Raw genomic sequence first — 21,604 nt, 5'->3', positions numbered from 1 at the left:
CTGACAGTGCTGTACTATACTCATATTGACAGTGCTATATACAGTACTATATACAGTATATACTCGAGCCTATCATTGCTCTTGATAGTGCTTACAAATATGTATCAAGTCCCTTACCTTTTCTTCATCCATATTCCGTCTGGTTTGCTCGTCCTGGTTTCCAGCGGTGAGATCAGCTGTCCTCCAAGTTCTGCCCAAGTTGTGACTGACGGCAAGACGCACCGTGGCTTTTATAGTGGCCTACTGTATGACGTCACGGTACATTGCGCGTGACGTCACACAATGTGACGTGTGATTTTGGGATGGGCGTTTCTCTGCCGCCAGGGCATTGTGCTAGTCGGGTAGTCTACTATGTCTGCACTGAGGACTTTATAAATATGTTATAAATAGGTTATCAACGTCCGATGGCTCTTTGCACTGAGCCACTTCACAAAAACGCTATGCCTGCACATTAGTTTCGGGTCAAGATTATTTTCACTGCGATGCAGAGTGTTACACTCAATAATCTCAATTCAGATGAGGCTATAATATGAAATAGTATAATAGAGACTATAAAGTGAAAAGCACCTATATTATTAAGTAGTAAACAAATCACGTATCTGGCTAGTGAGGGGTAGGCCTATTAGCCTCGTCTATAGCCAAATGTAGCCTAAATAAATATAATAGCCTGATAATTAATGTCCAATGCAACATGTCCCATTCCATTTTTTATTCACGCACGCTTAATTTACGAACTTATTTCATGAGACTGAGCATCCCAGCTGGGTTGGCCAGCAGCGCCTTGCTGCGAAGGGAGACTTTGGCGCCTTCTAGCGGAAACTTGTCTTCTAGAATATAAATCAAGTGTTTCAACCATGAAGGGTGTCATACAAAGTGTTCTTGGCCTTATAATATCCAAGGCTAAAATATAGTATATATAATATAATATTAGAATAATTAAAAAAAATTAAAACACAAATAATACATCGAGGAAATACATTTATTTTTTTTATTCTTTGGCGCTTTTATTTTTAAGACATTTTCATTTCCATGAAACGGATGTTGGTGGGCGGAATAGGCAGGGAAGCACCGCCTCCCAGATACCGGCTTTTCTGTTGCATCAGCTGTGACTGACCACCAATTGAAACGGAGAGTATTTCTCCAGTTCTCCAGGACTAGACACCGAAACAGCCAACAGAACGAGGTATCTGAAGGATCTTTAGTGCTATAACAGAAGTGGACAAACGTTACGGTACATTCTAGTGCCTTTGCTTGAGTTGAGCATCCATCCATCTCTTCTGGACTGCGCCGGCGGACGTAGCTAGCTTGATGCATACCGGTTGCTAGCTGGCAAACCAAGCTAAGAATTCAAGTCTAATGGCCACACTTGGATAATTGTATATACGATATTGAACTAAAACACGAAAGGTCATACCAAAGCGTACAAATACTGACTTTGTTGTTGCTTGTATTAATACTTTAGCTAGGAGCCTACTAGCTGAATTGAGTCTGAACGCACGTGACGTGCCCTTGCTTGGGTTGGCTTTTCAACAGTTGGAGGATTGTTGGATCCACATGATGCACCAGCAAGGGTCGTTCGTGTCCCCTTTGCTGAGCGGGGTCTTCTGTCAGTGCCGGTCGGAGGAGACGCACTGGGGTGCCGACCCTGGTGGCGGGGATGCCGGGGGCGCATCCTCATCTTTCCCTTCCTCACCTCCAACCGCAGAGTGTCCGTTGTCGGGGAAGGACAGCGGGTCGTGTGAGTCGTCGTATCCTTGTGAGCTATGTGGTGGAGCCGAGCAGGACCACAGACTCAAGGTGCTGTTTCAGGTTTTGGACGTGAACGGGGATGGGGGCATCTGCGTCAACGACTTGACCATTGGGCTAAAGAAACTGGGGGTTCACCGCACCGAGCACGAACTTATGGTGAGTGATGTGGTTTGACTGGGATGTCTCTGTAGGTATAGGTCCACTGTAGTTACCGAGTTCATGGGATTGATATGAGGAGGAGTGAGTTCAGACAAGCTAGCTACATAAATAGCGAGATCTGAGAGGATTAACGTGTTGAAAGACTGACTCTTCTAAGTATACAGTGACTAAAAAGTAGTACGTCAAGTCATGAATTGGGACTCTAGTTACTGTGCTCATATAATAGGGGTGTGAGTTTAGACAAGCTAGCTACGTAAATGGCCAGAGCCGGAGAGGATTACTGTAAAGTCTTGAAAGATTAACTGCTAAAATATACAATACTCTGTAAGTATTTGTAGTGTTTGTTTTTCTTCCTTTGGCTCGTTACTCCAAAAGTTTGGATTTGAAATCAAACAATTAGTATCATGAGTACATATTGTCAGCTTTTATTTTAGGGTATTTGTATAAATATTGGTTTCACCATTTAGAACAAGAACTTATTCTTGAATTTATGCCTATTTCAGGGCACCGAAAGTAAATAGGGAGGCTTTGTATAGAAAGCGTTGTTTATAGGCCTAAATGGTGAAATCATTATTTATACAATTAAAAGCAACACTGTAAAAAACAACAAGCAAAAACAACTCCCAAAATCTATGATTTTGACAAAGAAAATGTAAGTTTCTATCTTTACATGAATAGTTCGAGATACTTTCATTTTCACTTGTTCCACAAACATAATATTCTGCAATAAATATTCAATTTAGCCAACTGCATAATCTCAACATTATAAAACATTTTTAAAATGTTGAGTATATGCATCTACTAAGAAATGTTATGTTACATTTACTTACATTTATACATTTACTTTACTGCAACTGTCTTGACCTATACGAGTTCTGTTATATAAAAAAAATACCACCCCAACAAAACACATGAACATAAGCGCAGATGTAATCCAGTTATAATCAATGAGAACCAACCTCACCAGGTACATTGGTTGATGAGTTAATGCACCACTAAGAACAGAAATTCCCAAGCAAATATGCAAATATGCAAATATTCCTCCTTTGGTTACAAGGCCATTGTGGGTAATTGTGATTTATTTTTATTTTTTGTATTTCACTAACTAATGTACCTGTGACGTTGGTTCTTGTTTGATTCTAACTGTATTACGTCTGTGCTCGTGTTCCTGCAAGTGTTTTGTTAGGGTGGTTGGTGCGGTAGCAGGTCTGTAAGTCCTCCACCTAACAATACTATTGTTAAATACATGAAGTATGTCAGCAGAGACCGATCTGTCAGAGGGCAATGTTGTGCAGAGAAAGAGAAAACAATTAAATTTATTTAACTGTTTGGTGTAATATGGGGCTCAATTTGACGTAAGTTTGTCCCCTGTCCCCTGTCCCTGCCCCATGACATCTGTCCCTGCCCCATGACATCTGTCCCCAGATGGAAAGGAGCCATTCAGGGTGATGCCATGGCCCAGCATGGGGTCATGAGTGGTTGCTGTGACAGTAATGGCAGTGCCCACTGCCCATGGTGAGGATGGGGGTGGTAATGTCAGGCCTCAGTCAGCTGCTGGTCAAGGTCAGGGGTCACGACAGGGATGCTGTGTGGTGTGTTGGCGAGGATGGCTTAGGGACCTCTGGTCCCGCGAGGGAGAGAAGGCAGGCAGTGTAACCATAACCAGTAATGACAGAGGGTATTGCATTTAATTTATTTATTGTATGTAACCTTTATTTTACCAGGGTAGTCTAATTGAGATTAATAATATTTTTTTTTATAAGAGAGGACATGGCAAAATAGCAGCACACAACATTAAAAAAAAACAAAAAACATTTAGATCATAAAACACAAGCACTGCAGTTTAAGACATGGGGATTGGGGAAAAGAGGTGCAACAAAGGGGAAAACATTTACCCACACACACACACACACACACTTAATTGTCCATTTTACTATTTAGCCTATCTTTAAACTCATTTAATGGGACGAGCTCCTGTAATTTCAGGACCTTTTGAAGCTCATTCCAAGCGGAAGTGGCAGAGAACTGGAAAGCTTTTTTCCCTAGCTCTGCACGGGTCTTAGGCACAGTAAACAAAACACAGTCATGAAAGTGCAGGCAACAGTTGGCATTTGACTGCTGGACAATATTTACACAAGTAAAATGGGAGCTGTCTTAGTATGGCCTTCTAAATGAAAATGTACCAATGGATTAATCTCTGAAGAGCTAAGGAAGGCCAGCCCACTCTCATATAGAGGGAGATGAGTGAGGGTGTTGGAGTTAGTAGCAGACCTCAGCGCCCCATGGTACACAGTGTCCATCAAACGTAACGACATCACAGGGGCATACATGTACACCATATCACCAAATGTACAAATGTAGCCGAGACAAGCTTTTTTTCTCACTTAAAAAAACCCAACAAAAACATGACTTATTTCGATAATAAAAACCTTACGTGCATGAAGTCCAGTGTAAGAACCAACGCTGAAAATAGATCGCTACTTATTTTGGAAATGGATAGGTGACATGATGTGTCCACTATGATCTCAGCTTGTATGTCAAAACTCAAATTGGGATCAGGCATAATATAACTGACATGCATTACTAGGTAATTGCTTTTGATTATTAGTGTTATCATGAATTGGAGTTGAAAACAGTAAAAAAACAAAAACCCATTTGTTGCTTCGAGAAGGTTATGTGGATCCATCTGGCTCTGCCTTGTGTCTACCAGCACTGGGCCTACCAGCACTGGGCCTACCAGCACTGGGCCTACCAGCACTCATGGGCTGTGATGATGGTGGTAATTGGGCCATAGCTATTCAATCAATTATTGAATAGCTATGGCCCAGGTTAACTTGATATTGAATATCATGGAGCCAACAGCTGAGGAACTTGGCTGGTTAGCTAGTAACACCACCAATGACAATACCAACGTTCAAGTGTTTTAGCTTTAGTTACCTGATAAGGCCCTGAAATGAAATGGGTCAATGAGTTGCTATGGGGGGTATAATCCTGTGTCCTTGGTGGTCTTGGACGTTTGCCAGACTTTGAATCAGCACGTGAAGCCTACCATTGTCACTTCACCACTGCTCCCTAAACAATGAGGTAAAGTTCCAGAAGTCCAGCACAGATCCACTAGCTAGCCCACTTCATCGGCCATAGACATGCAAACAGGGTTTTTCCTGGCTTAGGAGGGGGCTTGGGTGGGGGGGCAACGGTCGTCTAGGGGGTATATAGAAGGGCTTGGCGATGTGGCCTAAGTCTCATATGGTATTTTCCACTTATTTTTTTGACGCTATGTCACATGTATTTTGTTTCTTAATAATACAAATTCGTAATATTTCGAATTATATTATGAATGACATGACTAAATGTATAGCTCACTTCAAAACATTGAAATAAGCAGACACGTCCATCCTTGCTACAGTGGTGCTTCCTCTGTCTATCTGTTGTCTCCAGTGAGTTGTGACATGGCATCACCACATGGGCCAGCTAGGACTTCGGATTCATATTTTCCCGAAAAAGTTCCAAGTTTCAATACCGCGTATAATAGATATTTATCCTGATTCATCCCATCCCTGAGTTGAGATGGTGAACTCACTCCTCAGGTTCAAATACCACCACCCACGCTAACGAATTGCTAGCTTTTCGGTGGCGTAGCTGGTTTTCATTGGACATTTAGGGGAGACGTCACATGTCGTGAGCTTGGAGTGCAAGAAGCAATACTGTTTGCAGCAACTTGACGTCTGATTCACAGAGTCCCGGGAAATACAGCATAAAATCGTAAGTGCCCATGTAAAGCGTTTAAAGCCAAGATATGGTCACAATTATGGCCAGTGTCCTCCCCCAAAGAATATAAGATAGGCGCTGTGCCAATTGGCTGCGCCACTATGAAACTGCGCCACTATGATATTTCGTGACGATAACATCTTCGATCGGCAATTACATTGTGGTGAATTTCTAAACAGGACGTTCATTAAGAGCGTTATCATGTTCCTCAGTTAATTCAGTGCATCTCAGCGGGATGCTGTCTCGACATGGAAATGTTTTAGCGGTATTTGACATGAACAGGCGAGAGAGGAATTTTCATGCGAGACAGGATTTTGGGTTTGAGTGCAGTTGGGATCAGAGCCCTCGGCTCTAGGACAGCAGAAGATCAGAAGACTTTCCCTCCCATGCCAGCTACTCTAAACTGTTAACAGACTTCATGTCTGTGACAGATGCCCATCAAATGTGTGATTCACAATGACTGGTCAAAGATATAATTTGTATTTATTTTAGCTAGTTATTGACCAATAGCCTCTGTTGGGTTAACATCCATTCACGCCCCATGTCCTTTACCTTGTGTGCACTAGACAGGTTTTACCAAACAGTTACCGTAGGTTCCTTCGAGAGACGACTGGATTTCCTAGGAAACTCAAACTCCTTACTAGAACTACCTACTCTCGTCCAGTTGATTGAAGCGGTAAGCCCAGGAACGAGCTGATGGTCATGGTCCTTCACAATAATAAGATTTGGACTAATGACAATGTCTTCATCACATCTGTGTCTTGTGAAACCTTTAAACATATACTCTGGTTACCTATATTCCCCAGTAAGAGAGGCCCCATCTCTTTCAATGGTACTCAATTAGATTGAGAGAAGAATCGCGTGCCAGTGTCAGAATTATAATTGTTGGCTTGCATCCAAACATTTGCCAGACTATACATGAGATTTAAAAATACAAAAGGCTTGGCTTTGGCGACAGAGAAGGGACTGTATCGGAATTAGCAGTCTTTGCTGCAGTCATTACAAGAGCCAGTGTAGAACAACAGCTGTGGCCAATTTCTTTTGTCAGTTGGGCCGATGTTTAAAGTAGCTGTCCGATATGGTTGATGAGTAAAACTGTAGCTGTAATATCTTTCGGCACAGTATTTAGTACAGTAGTTTGTTGAAAGTGGTGTGACAGACATCTCTATATCTGCTGGTTGAAGGAGAATCTGTACCCACAGAATCAGACTGGACATGAGGACTCACTCTACTTTGCGATGGTCATCTGGCTGACTTTTATACTGACTGTATCTCAGAGCACAGGAAACGGATGTTAAAGGAAACAGACAGTACTGTATTTCCTGGCCAGTGCAACTTGAACGTGAGGCCTACACACATTCAACAGAGTCTGTGTGGAAATATGATTCACCTAATGTGTTAGGGGAACAAAAGTTATTGTTTAAACTGTAAACTAATGGGCAGTATTCCAATTCATTAACTTTACTTGTCCTCCGGAAATGCATGAAGTAACAAGGCAATTGACACCAATCCTGTTTGGGAGAAAATCTGAATGTATCACAGATGTTTGTGGATAGAAATTGTCGATAATGACTTAAAAAAAACAACAACATTAAACTGCAACATTTAAAAGCAATTGTCTCTTGAAAAGGACTGAATATGAAAAGAGTGCTAGTTGGCAAAAGAGAGGTAAGCTGGAGGGAGCTTTTGCTGAGCAATACTCGCGGGCTAAAAATCAATGCCGGATGCAGTTGTCATGGCGACGCTGACATTCTGATGGAGTGAACTGGGAAAGGAGGGAAAAAGAACAGTCAGCAGATTTTCCCCCAGAGGGAATGAGAGACAGGGAAAATACCCAGCGTCCCCCCACGCAGCCCCCTCAATTCAGGGTGTAAAAGTGATGAATTAGTTGCTCAGCTGTATTCTCTCTTGTTATTGGCTGTGGGGTCCAGCTCCGAGGTACTTAGACCTGTCAGTGTGGACTGTTGTGATAGGCTGATGCAGCGCTGCAGTGGGGATGCAGGTTTAAGGAGCTTCATTTTTACTGCATTCTGTCTGTTGATATTGAACCGGCTAACCCGCAGGGGCTGCCTCCCGCTGTTGCCTCCGTTTAAACTGCTCAGTGTTCAGTATTTCAGTAGACGAGATGCTGCAAGGATGCAATCCAGGTAGTATTGACCTCTTCCTCAGTGTCTTGTGTAGTGTATTTAATGTAGGTGCGTCATTGTATCATTTATCAGAAGTTAAAATGATGGTGCTTTGAGAGTTTGTCAGTGTTTTTGTTTTTTGGGGGGCAACTTACAACAAGTGTGTCCACAGTAGGCTGCAAGTACTGAGACACCTTAGGAAGGATGACAGAGGGGTAAAACGGTGCACAGAAGAAAAAGCTCCCTGGGCTGAAGTGAAGCGGTGGCGTGGAAGACATTTTCTCTCTCTGCAGTCTATGGTCGTCCTTAGCTGCCCTCCTGGTCTAGCTTTCTGCTGGCTCAGCAGTTTCACCTCAGCAGAGACACACACAAGTTTGTGCCATTTTTAAGTGTGCGTGCGTGTGTGTGTGTGTGTGTGTGTGTGTGTGTGTGTGTGTGTGTGGGCACCTGCTCTTCTTACATTCAAACAGACACACACAGCACCCACCAAAAGCATCAGTCCCTGGACGAGAATGCTGCAGAATATGTGGAAATCGCTGTGCCAGTGGGTTTTGGACAGGACAGGATGGGAGTCCATAAGGGCACAGTCGCTGGAAGAGAGGGAGGCAGAGGTTGCTGGAAAGAATCCAGAGAAAGCTGGTTTCAAGGGAGGCACTGCTGACACCTCTGTCAGGAACGATAAGAGCAGGAGCAACGGTGCACCTGCGAAGAGGACCACAGTGTTGATCATGGTGGCGCCCCCCAAGGACTTCCAGCAGGTACTACAGGCAATCTGTCCATCAATCATGCAACACAATGTCAAAGACAATGTTTCTCCTTACTTAGCCTCTGCCTGCATGTTTGGGTTGCATTATCAAAATCTGACTGGCGTTAATTCATGTCAAAATGCGCAAAAATACAGCTAAAACGCTGTAGTCACTGAGGAACGTCCTTCACTTTCGCTTTCGTTTTTAACAACAATGTAATTGGCGATCAAAGAGAGCTACTCTATTATGACTAAATATGGAGTTTAATTTGCTTGAAATGTTTACATGGTGGCACTGCCAAGTTCACAGCGTGGTGCAGCGCCTTACATTCTTTGGGGAGAACCCTGCATACAGTTAGGTCCATATATATTTGGACTCTGACACAATATTTTTTTATTTTAGCTCTTTACCAAAACATAATCAAGTGTTCAGTGAATATGGGCTTGAAGTGCAGACTCTCAGCTTTAATTTGAGGGTATTCACATCCAAATTGGAGGAAGGGTTTAGGAATTACAGCTCTTTAATATGTAGCACCCTCTTTTTCAAGGGACCAAAAGTAATTGGATAATTGACTCGAAAGCTGTTTCATGGACAGGTGTGGGCTATTCCTTTGTTAATTCTTTATCAATTAAGCAGGTAAAAGGTCTGAGCTGATTCCAAGTGTGGCATTTGCATTTGGAAGCTGTTGCTGTGAATGCACAACATGCGGTCAAAGGAGCTCTCAATGCAAGTGAAACAGGCCATCCTGAGGCTGCAAAAACAAAATAATTCCATCAGAGAAATAGTGGCAACATTAGGAGTGGCCAAATCAACAGTTTGATACATTCGGAGAGAAAAAGAACGCACTGGTGAGCTCTGCAACACAAAAAGGCCTGAATGTCCACTGAAGTGGTGGATGATCGCAGGATTCTTCACATGGTAAAGAAAAACCCCTTCACAACATCTAGCCAAGTGAAGAACACTCTCCAGGAGGTAGGCATATCATTATGGAAGTCTACCATGAAGAGAAGACTTCACAGGAGCAAATACACAGGGTTCACCAAATGAATGCAAAGCATTCATAAGCCTCAAGAATAGAAAGGCCAGATTAGACTTTGCCAAAAAACATCTAAAAAAGCCAGCCCAGTTCTGGAACAGCATTCTTTGGACAGATGAAACTAAGGTCAACCTGTACCAGCATGATGGGAAGAAAAAAGTATGGAGGCTTGGAACTGCTCATGGTCCGAAGCATACCACATCATCTTTAAACCACGGTGGAGGCAGTGTGATGGCATGGGCATGCATTTCACTTGCTGAAGACAAAACTAAAGGCAGAAAGACCCACGAACAAACAACAACTAAAGACAGCTGCAGTAAAGGCCTGGCAAAGCATCACAAAGGATAAAACCCAGCATTTGGTGATGTCCATGGGTTCTAGACTTCAAGCAGTCATTTCCTGCAAAGGATTCTCGCCAAAGTATTAAAAATGAACATTTTATTTATGATTATGTTAATTTGTCCAATTACATTTGAGCCCCTGAAAATAGGGGACTGTGTATAAAAATGGTTGCAATTCCTAAACGTTTCATACAATATTTTTGTTCAACCCCTTGAATTAAAGCTGAAAGTCTGCCCTTCAATTGCATCTCAATTGTTTCATTTCAAGTGGTGGCGTACAGAGCCAAAATTATGAAAATTGTGTCACGGTCCAAATATTTCCAGACCTAACTGTATGTGCATAATAGTCTACCGTGTTATACCTGGTCACATCGGCTTGCCAAGATGGTTGTGTATTGCCAGTAATTCATTCATTTCAAATAGAACGCTTCTTTGGCTTGCCTGCCTCTGCTTTGCGTTGCTTTTTCTGTGCTGCATGCTTGCGTTAGAACAATCAAGCTCCTTAAGATCACTCGGGGCAGACATTCTGACATTATACAGTGCTAGTCCTAACCATCCTTTTTGAGGATAACTAGTGGTTTGCACCTTGCAGTGTAGCCTCTGTAGTTTGACTGGTGACCTTCTGCAGATGGTAGTCTTTGAACATCTACGCCTACCTCCTGGAGAGTGTTCCTGATCTATAGGACAGTTGTTTTGGGGGTTTTCTTCTTCGGTTATCCACTGTATAGTCTTCCTTGGCCAAAAAGGCTGTTTGCAATTTCTGAGCCCACCAGTGCTTTCTTTCCCTTTTAATGAGGTGTAAGGTTTTGGCTTTGTTTTGAATTTTTTTTAATGATATTTCAGCCCCATAATGGCTTCCCTGACTTTCATTGACGTCTCTTTGGCCCTCATGTTGACAGCCACCAATAGCAAACTCCAAAGGCAAATCCTAGATCAATACTAGACATTGAGAGCTCCCTTATTACTGCAAAATTAACTTATGTGGCGGAACACACCTAACTAACCTGAAACACCTGTCAAGCCAATTGTCCCATCACTTTTGGGTACCTTGAAGTTGGGGGAATATGTATAAAAAGTGTTGTAATTTCTGAATGGTGAAACCATTATGTACACAAATACCATCAAATAAAAGCTGATAATCTCTACTTTAAACATAGTAATTGTTTGATTTTAAATCCAACATCCAGTGCAGAGCCAAAAGAAGAAAAAATGCTTAATTACTTACGCAGGGGTGTGTGTGTGTGTGTATGTGTACATACAGTACACATGACACGTGTACATATTGTGTGTGTGCGTGTGTGTGTAGGTTCACATTTAGGTGAGGTTCACATTTAATGAGTAACTGAAATGAATATTATATAGAGATGACAGTAGATGAATACAGATGAGAGTAGATGAATTACCATGGTGATGGTTTGTGGTTAAGTAATCCAAAACAGACACAACTAGACAGACATATATAATTTACCAAAATGGCTCTTACAGTCAACATGAGATATGTATCTAAAAATAAATTCCTGAAACATCTTTTAATTCATATTTTTTTTCTCTCTCTCTCTCTCTCACACACACACACACACTCACACCTTCCATAAATCTGTGCACGTCCCTGATTCTTATCCACAGTTGTGGCCACCTTTGCCTTGTATTTAAATTAACATTTGAAATGCTTTCACGCTGTCAAATATGCTCATCCCTTACTTCCCCTGTCCTCACAGAAAATCGTGAAAGCAGGAGACAAGGACCTGGACGGCCAGTTGGACTTTGAGGAGTTTGTTCACTACCTGAGAGACCACGAGAAGAAGCTCCGGCTCGTCTTTAAGAGCCTGGACAAGAAGAACGACGGTAAGGGGGGGTTGCACCACCGTGGATTAACTGGTTAACTGAATTAAGTCAAGGTTTAACGATTAATCCATGGTGCACAAAACTGTAATCCTAGTTTTAGATCAATCCTTCATCTAATCTCTGTTTATGTTTCACGTTAAACCAAGACTAATTACAGTGCCGTCCATAAGTATCGGAAAGAAGAAGCATTTTGTCTTCTTTTAGCTCTATACTCCCAACAGTTTGGATTTTATTTTTTCTGATTGGTTTCACCTATTTAGAAATTACAATGCTTTATATACATAGTCCCACATGGTGGAAGGGGTGCTATGGTTTGGGCATGTATACCTGCCACAAGAACTGTCTTGCAATGGCCTAACTTGTCTAATTAGTGGGCTTGCTTCAGCAAGTTCAACTATTGTTATTGCTCATTCTTCTTCTTCCAATTCTTCTTCTTCTTCCAATTCTTCAGATTTTTCGGTATGCTACTCCTCCTACAGATATTAAGCTATTCACACCAATCAAACTTTACCTGAAATGAAATATTGCCCAGATACTCAGCAGGGTTCTCCTCAAATAATGTATATATTTAGTAATCATAGAGTAACTATCTTTGATCACCAACTACCTCATTGTTAAAAATGAAAACAAAAGCATTATGATGTTCCCCTGTGAATTCAGCATTTTAGCTGTATTTTTGCGCATTTTGACATGAATAAACCAGAGTCTGGTTTTGATAATGCAATCCAGCACCACACTGTTCAAAAATCCTGGGGAGAACCCTGCTCAGTTACAGTACAGTAAGTTACAAGGGCTTGATGTGTTCCACAGGTCGCATCGACTCGCAAGAAATCATGCAGTCTCTTCGAGACCTGGGGGTGAACATCTCCGAGCAGCAGGCCGAGAAGATCCTTAAAAGGTGAGGCTGCTGGAAGGGGCTGACAGACTCCACCACCTCCACCAAGCAGTGATTGTCTCAATATGTGTCTGTGTCAAACGGTCCTACATGTGTTGTCTGGCATTCTTTCTAGGCTCCAGCTTACATTATCCTTAACTCTCCCTCGTGCCTTTCCCTCCTGCTCGCTGTCCCTCATCTCATATTCCTGATCAGGTCTCGACTGGTCAGTCTGTCATCCATCCATTTAACTCATTTAGTGCCAATTGTGAATAAAGTAAACATTTTAGCCAATCAAAGTATTGTTGCTAGGTAAATACCACATAAAACACTTGGAACTCTAGGTGGTGAGTGTTCCGGAATTCTTTGGCAGTTAGTGAGTTAACAACATGGTTACATGCCTGGGTCGACCAGGTAAACAGAGTCCACCAGAACATTCCAAGATGGTATTGGTGTTTCCATTAAGTGTCCTAGCACTGCTTGGAAAGTGCATTCTAGTCATGGCCGAAGCTTCCTGGCTAATACTGTCATGGCTTCACTTTTAACTGTTAAAAGGAAGCAGTTTTAATGAGTTCTTTGGAATATTACAGAGACGGAAACCACAATGACTTACTAAAGTCACATTTCTAAACCTTTGGTTATTTCTTGCTTAGTATATTGCTTATTATATTGCTTAGTTTTAAAAAAGAAGGAAACAAATGTTCACATTACACATTAAGTAACCTCTCTTACCATGTCCAATAGGGAAACTACATTTTGTGGATAATTTAGTTACCTATTAACATCTATAAGGAACTAAAAAATATTAGTGGGATTTCTTTACCGTCCATTTTGAAGACTACTCACTTCACAAGTTCAGCTTGTGTTAAAGCATGACGTCACCACCAGTGTCCCCTCACGTGTGTTTCTAACTGTCCCCCCCCCCCCACCCCCCCCCCCACCCCACCCTGTGCTTCTCTATCTTTTCTCGTCCCTCATGCGTGTCTCAGAATAAGGAGGGGCCATATCTGGGCCCCTATCATGTAGTAAGTACTGATCTTCTCTGTCTTCCTGCTTGGCCTGTTCCGTCCTATGGCAACGCATTGTATTCACTACTGTTTTTACTTTGTGAATGTTTCTTTTTTCCTTTTATAAAGGCCAAAACTCTCAAATTCCAAAAATGCAACATTATTTTGAGAGGACACCATTTTATACGATTCACTTTTGCTACGACCCTCTGAAGGTTGATTGTGAAATGCTCATACCATGCTTTAATTGGGAAGAGGGGAAAAAAAGCATTTCTTCTTCAAATGTTGTGCATGTGTGAGCAGCCTCAATTCACAAACCCACTCATGATCTGAAACAAACAGACAAACCGTAGAAAGCTTAACTCAGTGGTCTTTTTTGTGTCCTCTTTCAATAGCATGGACAAGAATGGCACCATGACCATTGACTGGAATGAGTGGAGAGACTATCACCTGTTGCACCCTGCCGATAACATTCCTGAGATCATCCTGTACTGGAAACACTCAACGGTAAGGCATAGTCAGAAGAAAACAAAATGGTGCTATTCTCTGAACAATGCTTTGAGGACTGTATGGGACTTAACGTTTTGTGTCACTGTACCCAGGGCCATTGAAAGCTTTAGAACCACCTACTGTTGACAGAAGAAAGGAAATACATGTACCTATTTTGAGGGGAAATACTTATTTTGACTATTTTTTGAGGTTAGGGGAAAATCGCCATAGATCTTACGCTGCCTTTCACTCAGATCTTCGATGTTGGGGAAAGTCTGTTGGTGCCAGATGAGTTCACAGCGGAGGAGAAGAAAACGGGGATGTGGTGGCGACACCTAGTGGCTGGAGGTGGAGCCGGCGCAGTCTCTAGAACTTGCACAGCACCTCTGGACAGGCTCAAAGTGCTCATGCAGGTAAGAGTGTGTCTCACTACAGAAGATAATTTACCAGACTGATCTTAGCTCACTTCAAAGTGAATATTGGAATGAAAAAAGACCAAATCAAGTCTCTGAATGAACTCACTCTCTTTTTATGGGCACTTGGTTCACTTTAATAGGATAATTGGCACACCTTTCAAACTACAGGAACAGTTTCCCAGACACAGATTAAGTCCTGGACTAAAGTGCATTTCAGTGGATAATCTCCATTGAAGATGCTTTTTAGTCTTGGAGTAAACTTAATCGGTGTCCAGCAAACCAGAACTAGAGTTTAAGATGAGTTAAGATCCCACATCTGCCCACTACAGTCATAATCCCTGTCTTTGTTTTGACTAATGTAAGAGGGACAATTGCATAACGTCTGTCCTCATGACAACCATATCTGCTACCGTATGCAATTACAACAGAAGAATTGTCAATGGATGACATGGCAGATTAGCAGGCAAAATTAAGTAATTGTTAATGTTAATAATTTTGGTCACATTTGGAGAATCACATGTTGATTGGTGATTGGGTTGGAGAGGACAAAGCAAGATAATGTGAAGTGTGTTTGTTGGTAAAAATGTTTATAAAATTAATTGAGATTGGTTATGATACAAAACTAAATTGTTCTGATTGTTCCTTTCTTGTAATTGGTCACTCCCTCCTGACCGCTCAGCTGCTAGAATGTTGACTGAGGAATGTAAACTGACGACGTTTGAATAACCATTTCTCTCTTTTGTGTGTGCAGGTCCACGCCTCCCGTAGCAACAGCATGCGCATCGCGGGGGGCTTCACCCAGATGATCCGGGAGGGGGGCATGATGTCGCTATGGCGAGGAAACGGAATCAACGTTATCAAGATCGGCCCGGAAACCGCCATCAAATTCATGGCTTACGAGCAGGTAATCACCAGCAGCCAATGGCGCAAGGCCTCAGAGTTTCCTTTGCCTTCATTTTGGCAAGACGGGGGGGGGGGGGGGGGGGGGCCACCAGAGCTGGTACACCTACGTCTTTTCAATTGAGAATTTTGCTGATGACTTTTGCACCTCCCACCTCCCCCCCAATAAGGGGGGGTGGGGGGGGGGTACTGTATACGGTTGCACTGTTACTTACTACACTTTTTTGCTGTTTTTTTTGGCAGATCAAAAGGTTGATTGGAAGTAACCAGGAGACCCTGGGCATCTTGGAGAGGCTGGTAGCAGGATCCCTTGCCGGAGTTATTGCCCAGAGCAGCATCTACCCCATGGAGGTGAGTACACCCCCCCCCCCCCCACCCAGCTCTCCATGGCTCTCCTCGTGCTGTATGCACCCCATTCCCAAGCGAAAAATAAGAATATATATTAAATGACCCAGCTTAACTGCATTTAAGTTGTATTTAACATGCTACAATTTTAAATTGTGTAGGTTTTTAGCATATTAAGTATACTTGAAATATGTCAAATTGACCCCTCAGTATACATTTAGGTATTATTATTCTTCGTCATATTCAAAGCGAAGTATATTAGAAGTGTGTTAATAAGGTGTTACTGCCAAATGTATGTGTATACAAAAAATGCACAGTTCAGATAGAAAATGCATTGGTTTTTATGTTGTTTTTATAAATGTCAACCTTTATTAATGCATGAAGTCCTGTTGAGGGGGACATGACATGTAACCATGCAACTCTGTAACTCTTGCAGCAGGTCACCTGCCAAGCGAGGAGGCCCCTGGGCTTCTGACCTGTACGTAGAGCTGAATACACACGTTATCTTGCTCCTACACATTTATCCTAATTATCTGCAGGTATGGTTACACATAACAATACACATAATTGAGGCGTAGTAGGAATGGTACAGTATACACAACTGAAGAATAGCACTGTTAATACATAATTCAATATCTCAAAATGAGCTTTGAATCAAATAAATAAAAATAAACAAGCTGTTATTGTTAAAACATACATTTGAGACAGGAATGCTGGGTAATATGTCAATATAAAAAGTATAAAAGTAATATAAATGTCAATATAAAAGTGTATTAACTGCTGGACCCAGTAGGTGAACCCGGGCCCTCCAGGGAAGGAGAACGTATGTAGGTGTCCCGTGCGGTACCGCTAAGCCATGACATCGGCCCAAGTAGAAATGTCTCATCTTTGTTGTTCTTTTGCATCTCTTCTACAGGTTCTGAAGACCCGACTAGCCCTGAGAAAGACGGGTCAGTACTCGGGAATCGCTGACTGCGCCAAGCACATTTTCCGGAAGGAGGGCATGGCTGCTTTCTACAAGGGCTACATTCCCAACATGCTGGGCATCATCCCCTATGCTGGCATTGACCTGGCTGTGTATGAGGTGTGTGTCCGTGTGTCCGTGTGTCCGTCCTCACCTTGACTATCCTGCAGTGAGTTTCTTCATAAAAAAAAAAAAAACTTCATAGACTTCAGACGAGTTTCCGGAAACCCTTGGTAGCTCACAAACTACTTCAATTCTTTCGTGAATTCACGAGAGCTGCAGACCAAATTTGCCCTCCCACTCTTTAAAAGGGACAAAAACAAAAGAAAGCGTAACTGAATTGATAACTGTTTAAAATAAGACCGCTTGGTCTACCCCTCTAACTCCTCTCTCCTCCCTCTCCCAGACGCTGAAGAACTGGTGGTTGCAGCGGTACGCCACGGACAGCGCAGACCCGGGGGTGTTTGTGTTGCTGGCCTGCGGCACCACCTCCAGCACCTGTGGCCAACTGGCCAGCTACCCGTTAGCCCTGGTCAGGACCCGTATGCAGGCGCAAGGTGAGCCTCCCATCCACACTCCTCTTATTTCCCACGCCTCTGCTACTCATTATAATGGTAGTGGATTGCATTCGTACGGTATGTGACCTTTTTTTCTGGTGCTCAAAGCGTTTCACATTGTGTTGGGGATAACTGGCCCTGTCTACTACCAATGTTTAGCACCCAGCCACTGGGTTCTGTTATGTTTTTAACCCTGGATAGGGCATTTTAATTGGTCCAACTTGGTGAAGTAGGGCGATGGTGAGTTATGTCTTCCACCAGATTCATGAACCCATCATGGAAAGTAAAGTAGAGAATGCAACTAGCTATTATTGACCATCTCCCATAGTGTTGTTTCCTATGTAGGGGTGGTTCTACTCATTGTATTTCTGTGTTCATACCTTTTTTAACTGACTGTCAAAGAATTCCAGAACACTCACCACCTAAAGCGCAAAGTGTTCTATGTGGTGTTTACCTAGCAACAACACTTTGATTGGCTACAAAATGAAGCATCATAATGTATGCGTTTTTGGTGAATAAGGTCACCCTTGGCACTCTTGAATGTTGACAGTTTGGGTGACTTTATTCACCCTCAGCACTAAATGAGTTCATAGTTTTATTTGAGTAGGGACAGATGTTCCTAATTCAAACACTGACGCATTGAATTAACAACAGTGAGATTTGCATTGCAACATAACATTTTAGCTTTATTGCCTAATTCAAGATTCTTTATTTGTCACGTGCATACAAGTATACAGTGAAATGCAAAAGTGACAGTGCCACAGAGTAGTGCAACAATAAGTTTTAAAGTAAAATAAAATAGAAATAATAAAAAATATAACCAGTATAACCAGCGGTGAAGCAATGTACACAATGGAATGGCTATATACAATGGCAATGACAGGTTGACAGTACAGATAATTACAATGGAAGATGAGTCTGCAGTGGATATTTATGTGTGTGCATGTGTGTCATGTTAATCACACCACTCGTTCCCGGCCCTCTCCTCTTAGCCACACAGGAGGGAGGGCCCCAGATGACCATGACTGGCCTCTTCAGACACATCTGGAGGACCGAGGGTGCGACGGGCCTCTACCGGGGTCTGGCCCCCAACTTCATGAAGGTGATCCCTGCTGTCAGCATCAGCTACGTGGTCTATGAGAACATTAAAATGACCCTGGGAGTGCAGTCACGGTGAGGAGACGGCGACCAGGGGTGGCCACCAAATAACTCCAAAGGGTTATTTGGTTATATTTTGATGAAGAATATAACTAATGTGAGGAGCGGGCACGCTGTGGGAAGTCTCCAAGCAGCAGAGACCACGACCCCCCGAAAGAGGAATCTCAGCAGACGGGAGTTTTTTTTTTTTTTTTTTTCTCTTCCTCTTTTTTTGGACAGGTGCAGGAAAAAGACAGACGACACTGAGGACACTCAACAGAAGCGACGGATGTGTCGAGACGGACACTGGTTTGATGTTTGATCTCTCATACATGTGATCTTAGTTGTCATTATTTAAGGAATTATTTAATAAATACAGATGCTCCCCTGTATTCTCCAACCTCTTTGAAGTTGTACCCCTGTATCCTCCAACCTGTTTGAAGCTGAAGTATCTGCTAATGCTTGATTTAGGGACCAAGAATCTGCGTTTGTTTGTCAGCGGCAGAAGGTGGTGCAGGTCAAGGGAATGAACCATCACCACAAAGTATTACTAATCGTCTGTAGGTGACAGTATCGCTGAACTCATTTTTTTTTTCAAGGGCTTTTTATATACACATCTAAAATTCTCCATTTATTTTTTATCCTCCTTAATCGGCTGTTCAGTTAGCTGTTATCTGTATAATGATGAGTGCAAATGTTTGCTCAACTTACTTTCTATCATTGGTTTCCATTATTTATTTGGTTAATTATTTCTTTCTATTTTGCCGCATATAATAATGCTCCAACTCCATACCATGCCTTCTCCTTTCTCATTGTATAACTTAATGAGGATGTTTAACTACTGATTTCAAGTTAACATGTTGGATGCCCACAGTGTCTTAATGTCCAATTGGTCTCGAAGTCAATGTGTATGTGATGCTAATTTATTTTTGTATAATGTAACCAGATATTTATTTAAATGTGGTACATACACGAAGCGCCCAAAGAATATATATTCAGTAACATATTCAGTAGACCAACTGTGAAGATTGTATTTTTTTTTATAGATGCAATGCAGCAGATACGCTGCTGATCAAGGTCTGTTTGTGTGCAGAATGTGTTGTATGTTCAAGTCGCCTTAGGTTAGAGATCCTGTTAAAGCTTGACTACAAGTAGATTAGGCTTCTTAAGATCCAGTTATTAATGGTTGGCTATGTTGGCTATGGTTGGCTGAGAGGGAGTTCTGACTCTAATTTGACATTCAGAGACATGATCAGTGTAGACTCTGGTTCTGCTCCTTTGTTCGAACGATACAGTGAGCAGACAGCACTGAATGTGCTGAGAGAAAAAACAGTAGATGTGTAGATGGTTAACACATGCACTTTAATCTGCTTAAACTAAACTTGAATACACTTTAATGGAAATAAAGCAATATTGCTGAAATCAAATGATGAATTGGTAGCATTATGTTTTGATGTAGTGTTTTCTTTATAATAAATAAGATTAAAGGCCCAATCTGCGACCGCTGGAACTCGAAAGGCTGCCAACCTGCTTGAGTTGTGGAAGGTAAACATTGCATCATAAACCAAAACAGGAGGGCTGTCCTTGTTCTGGCCAAGTTGTGTCAAAATGTCCAAAAGTGGCAGCCGTTATGAGATTGAAACAGAAGTCAGTGATTCTGAATATTTTTTTTACTGTCCACTGGTAACTGTAGTTGCGACTCTGCATATGGATTGGTTTTGGTTTAAGATGGGATGTTTACCGTGGCCACAACTCAAGCTGGTGAGTAGCCTATCGAATTGCAGCGATCGCGGATTGGGCTTTTAAATATAAAAGTAATAAGTGTTAAGTGGAGCATGGAGGTAAGATCTCCGTTTAATAGCCGTGCTTAAGCCTCAGGTCTCAGAAGGGAATCACCATTCTTAAAAAAGACTAATGTCCTGTGTGATGAAGGCAATTTATTTTTCATCTGAATCTGTGAACAAAATAAGTTTAATAAGTTTGAACCTGATACTTGATTATCCCTCGTAATCTTTAAAGGAAGATTGATTGCAATTGATCAGCAAACCTCAGATAGATTTTTTGCCTGTGTTGACTGTATAGTTATCATACTCATATGATGTGATATCAATACATTTCTTGCCTCATTAACAGTGTTTTGTTTTAGGCTAACAAACTTTGGCAAAAATAGCGGACGCCCCTCCCTGTCCAATGAGGTATATTATCATTTGATTATTTATGGCCTTTTTGGTTAAAGGACACCCCAATATCTTCCATATGTTTAAATGTAAAACAAAGGTTTTATGACAGTTGCCTTATTTAATCTGAGAAATCAGTAAATGTTTTATTTGTATTTCTTTTTTATTTTAAAGTTATTGGTCTTACTCCATTCTATTTATTTTCATTTATTGTTTGAACCCCAAGGAAAGATGTGCATTTGAAATGAAATGGCAGGCATTTCTGGTTGGTGCAGCTTCATAAAAAATATTGGCTATGTTTTGCACTTTTGCTTTGTGCAAAAACAAAAGACTGAAGACTGAAACGTACACCAGCCAGTAATTTATACAGACAGAACAATCTCTCTTTTCAAAGGGAGCATTTCATGGGTCTGTAATGGGCAGCGAATTACAATAAAGGGCCAGAGTGGGGGAAGGTGAGCGAATTTGTCATCAACTGTGAGCTAATGTCACAGTTATCTTCTGCTGTCCTCTATAGCCTGCTGTAGGTTACTGTTCTTTCCAGTCTCAATCCCACTGAAACCCTAAATCCTTACTCCTGTCTCACTTGAAAATCCCTAATTTTAATCTGTAATCCATAGGTTGCATTATCAAAGCCGACGTTCATGCTTATTCATGTAATCTAACACATCACCCCGATGCCCTTCTCATCTGTATATGAGGGCAGGAACTACCATCCTGCTACCTCAGGGACGACCAGACTGCTACTGCTACTCACTAGATAGACGTTTACACACAATCATTCATCACCCTAGGTTCATGTAGAAGTGTCATTGCGTTGGCAACATTGGAGATACAAACATTATATCATGTTGCTTATGGTACAAATTACAAGATTGACCTCGTAGGCCTTCATATTAATGCAGATTATGAAAAATCAATGCCACTGTTTTCACAGACTAAGGCTTGAGCTGCACTTGTAGATGGCG

At 41.9% G+C, this 21,604-nt stretch overlaps 1 protein-coding gene across 2 annotated transcripts; it reads left to right on the top strand.

Moving 5' to 3' along the window:
• The first annotated feature begins 1,140 nt into the window (after nt 1-1,140).
• On the top strand, nt 1,141-19,862 carry slc25a25b (solute carrier family 25 member 25b). 2 transcript variants are annotated; one of them, XM_083670818.1, is made up of 10 exons: nt 1,141-1,905; nt 11,644-11,770; nt 12,581-12,668; nt 14,047-14,158; nt 14,395-14,553; nt 15,308-15,460; nt 15,700-15,807; nt 16,718-16,885; nt 17,172-17,322; nt 18,315-19,862. In XM_083670818.1, exons 1-10 carry the CDS (start codon nt 1,555-1,557, stop codon nt 18,497-18,499), a joined length of 1,602 nt encoding a protein of 533 aa, XP_083526944.1. In that variant the 5' UTR covers nt 1,141-1,554; the 3' UTR covers nt 18,500-19,862. The 2 variants fall into 2 exon arrangements, with proteins under 2 accessions (XP_083526944.1, XP_083526943.1); XM_083670817.1 differs by having other exon boundaries at nt 14,356-14,553.
• Nucleotides 19,863-21,604: the final 1,742 nt, after the last annotated feature.

The sequence above is a fragment of the Argentina silus genome (genome assembly GCF_951799395.1).
Source record: "Argentina silus genome assembly, chromosome: 5".
NCBI classification, from domain to species: Eukaryota; Metazoa; Chordata; class Actinopteri; order Argentiniformes; family Argentinidae; genus Argentina; species Argentina silus.
This window is presented reverse-complemented; position numbering and strand designations above follow the sequence as displayed.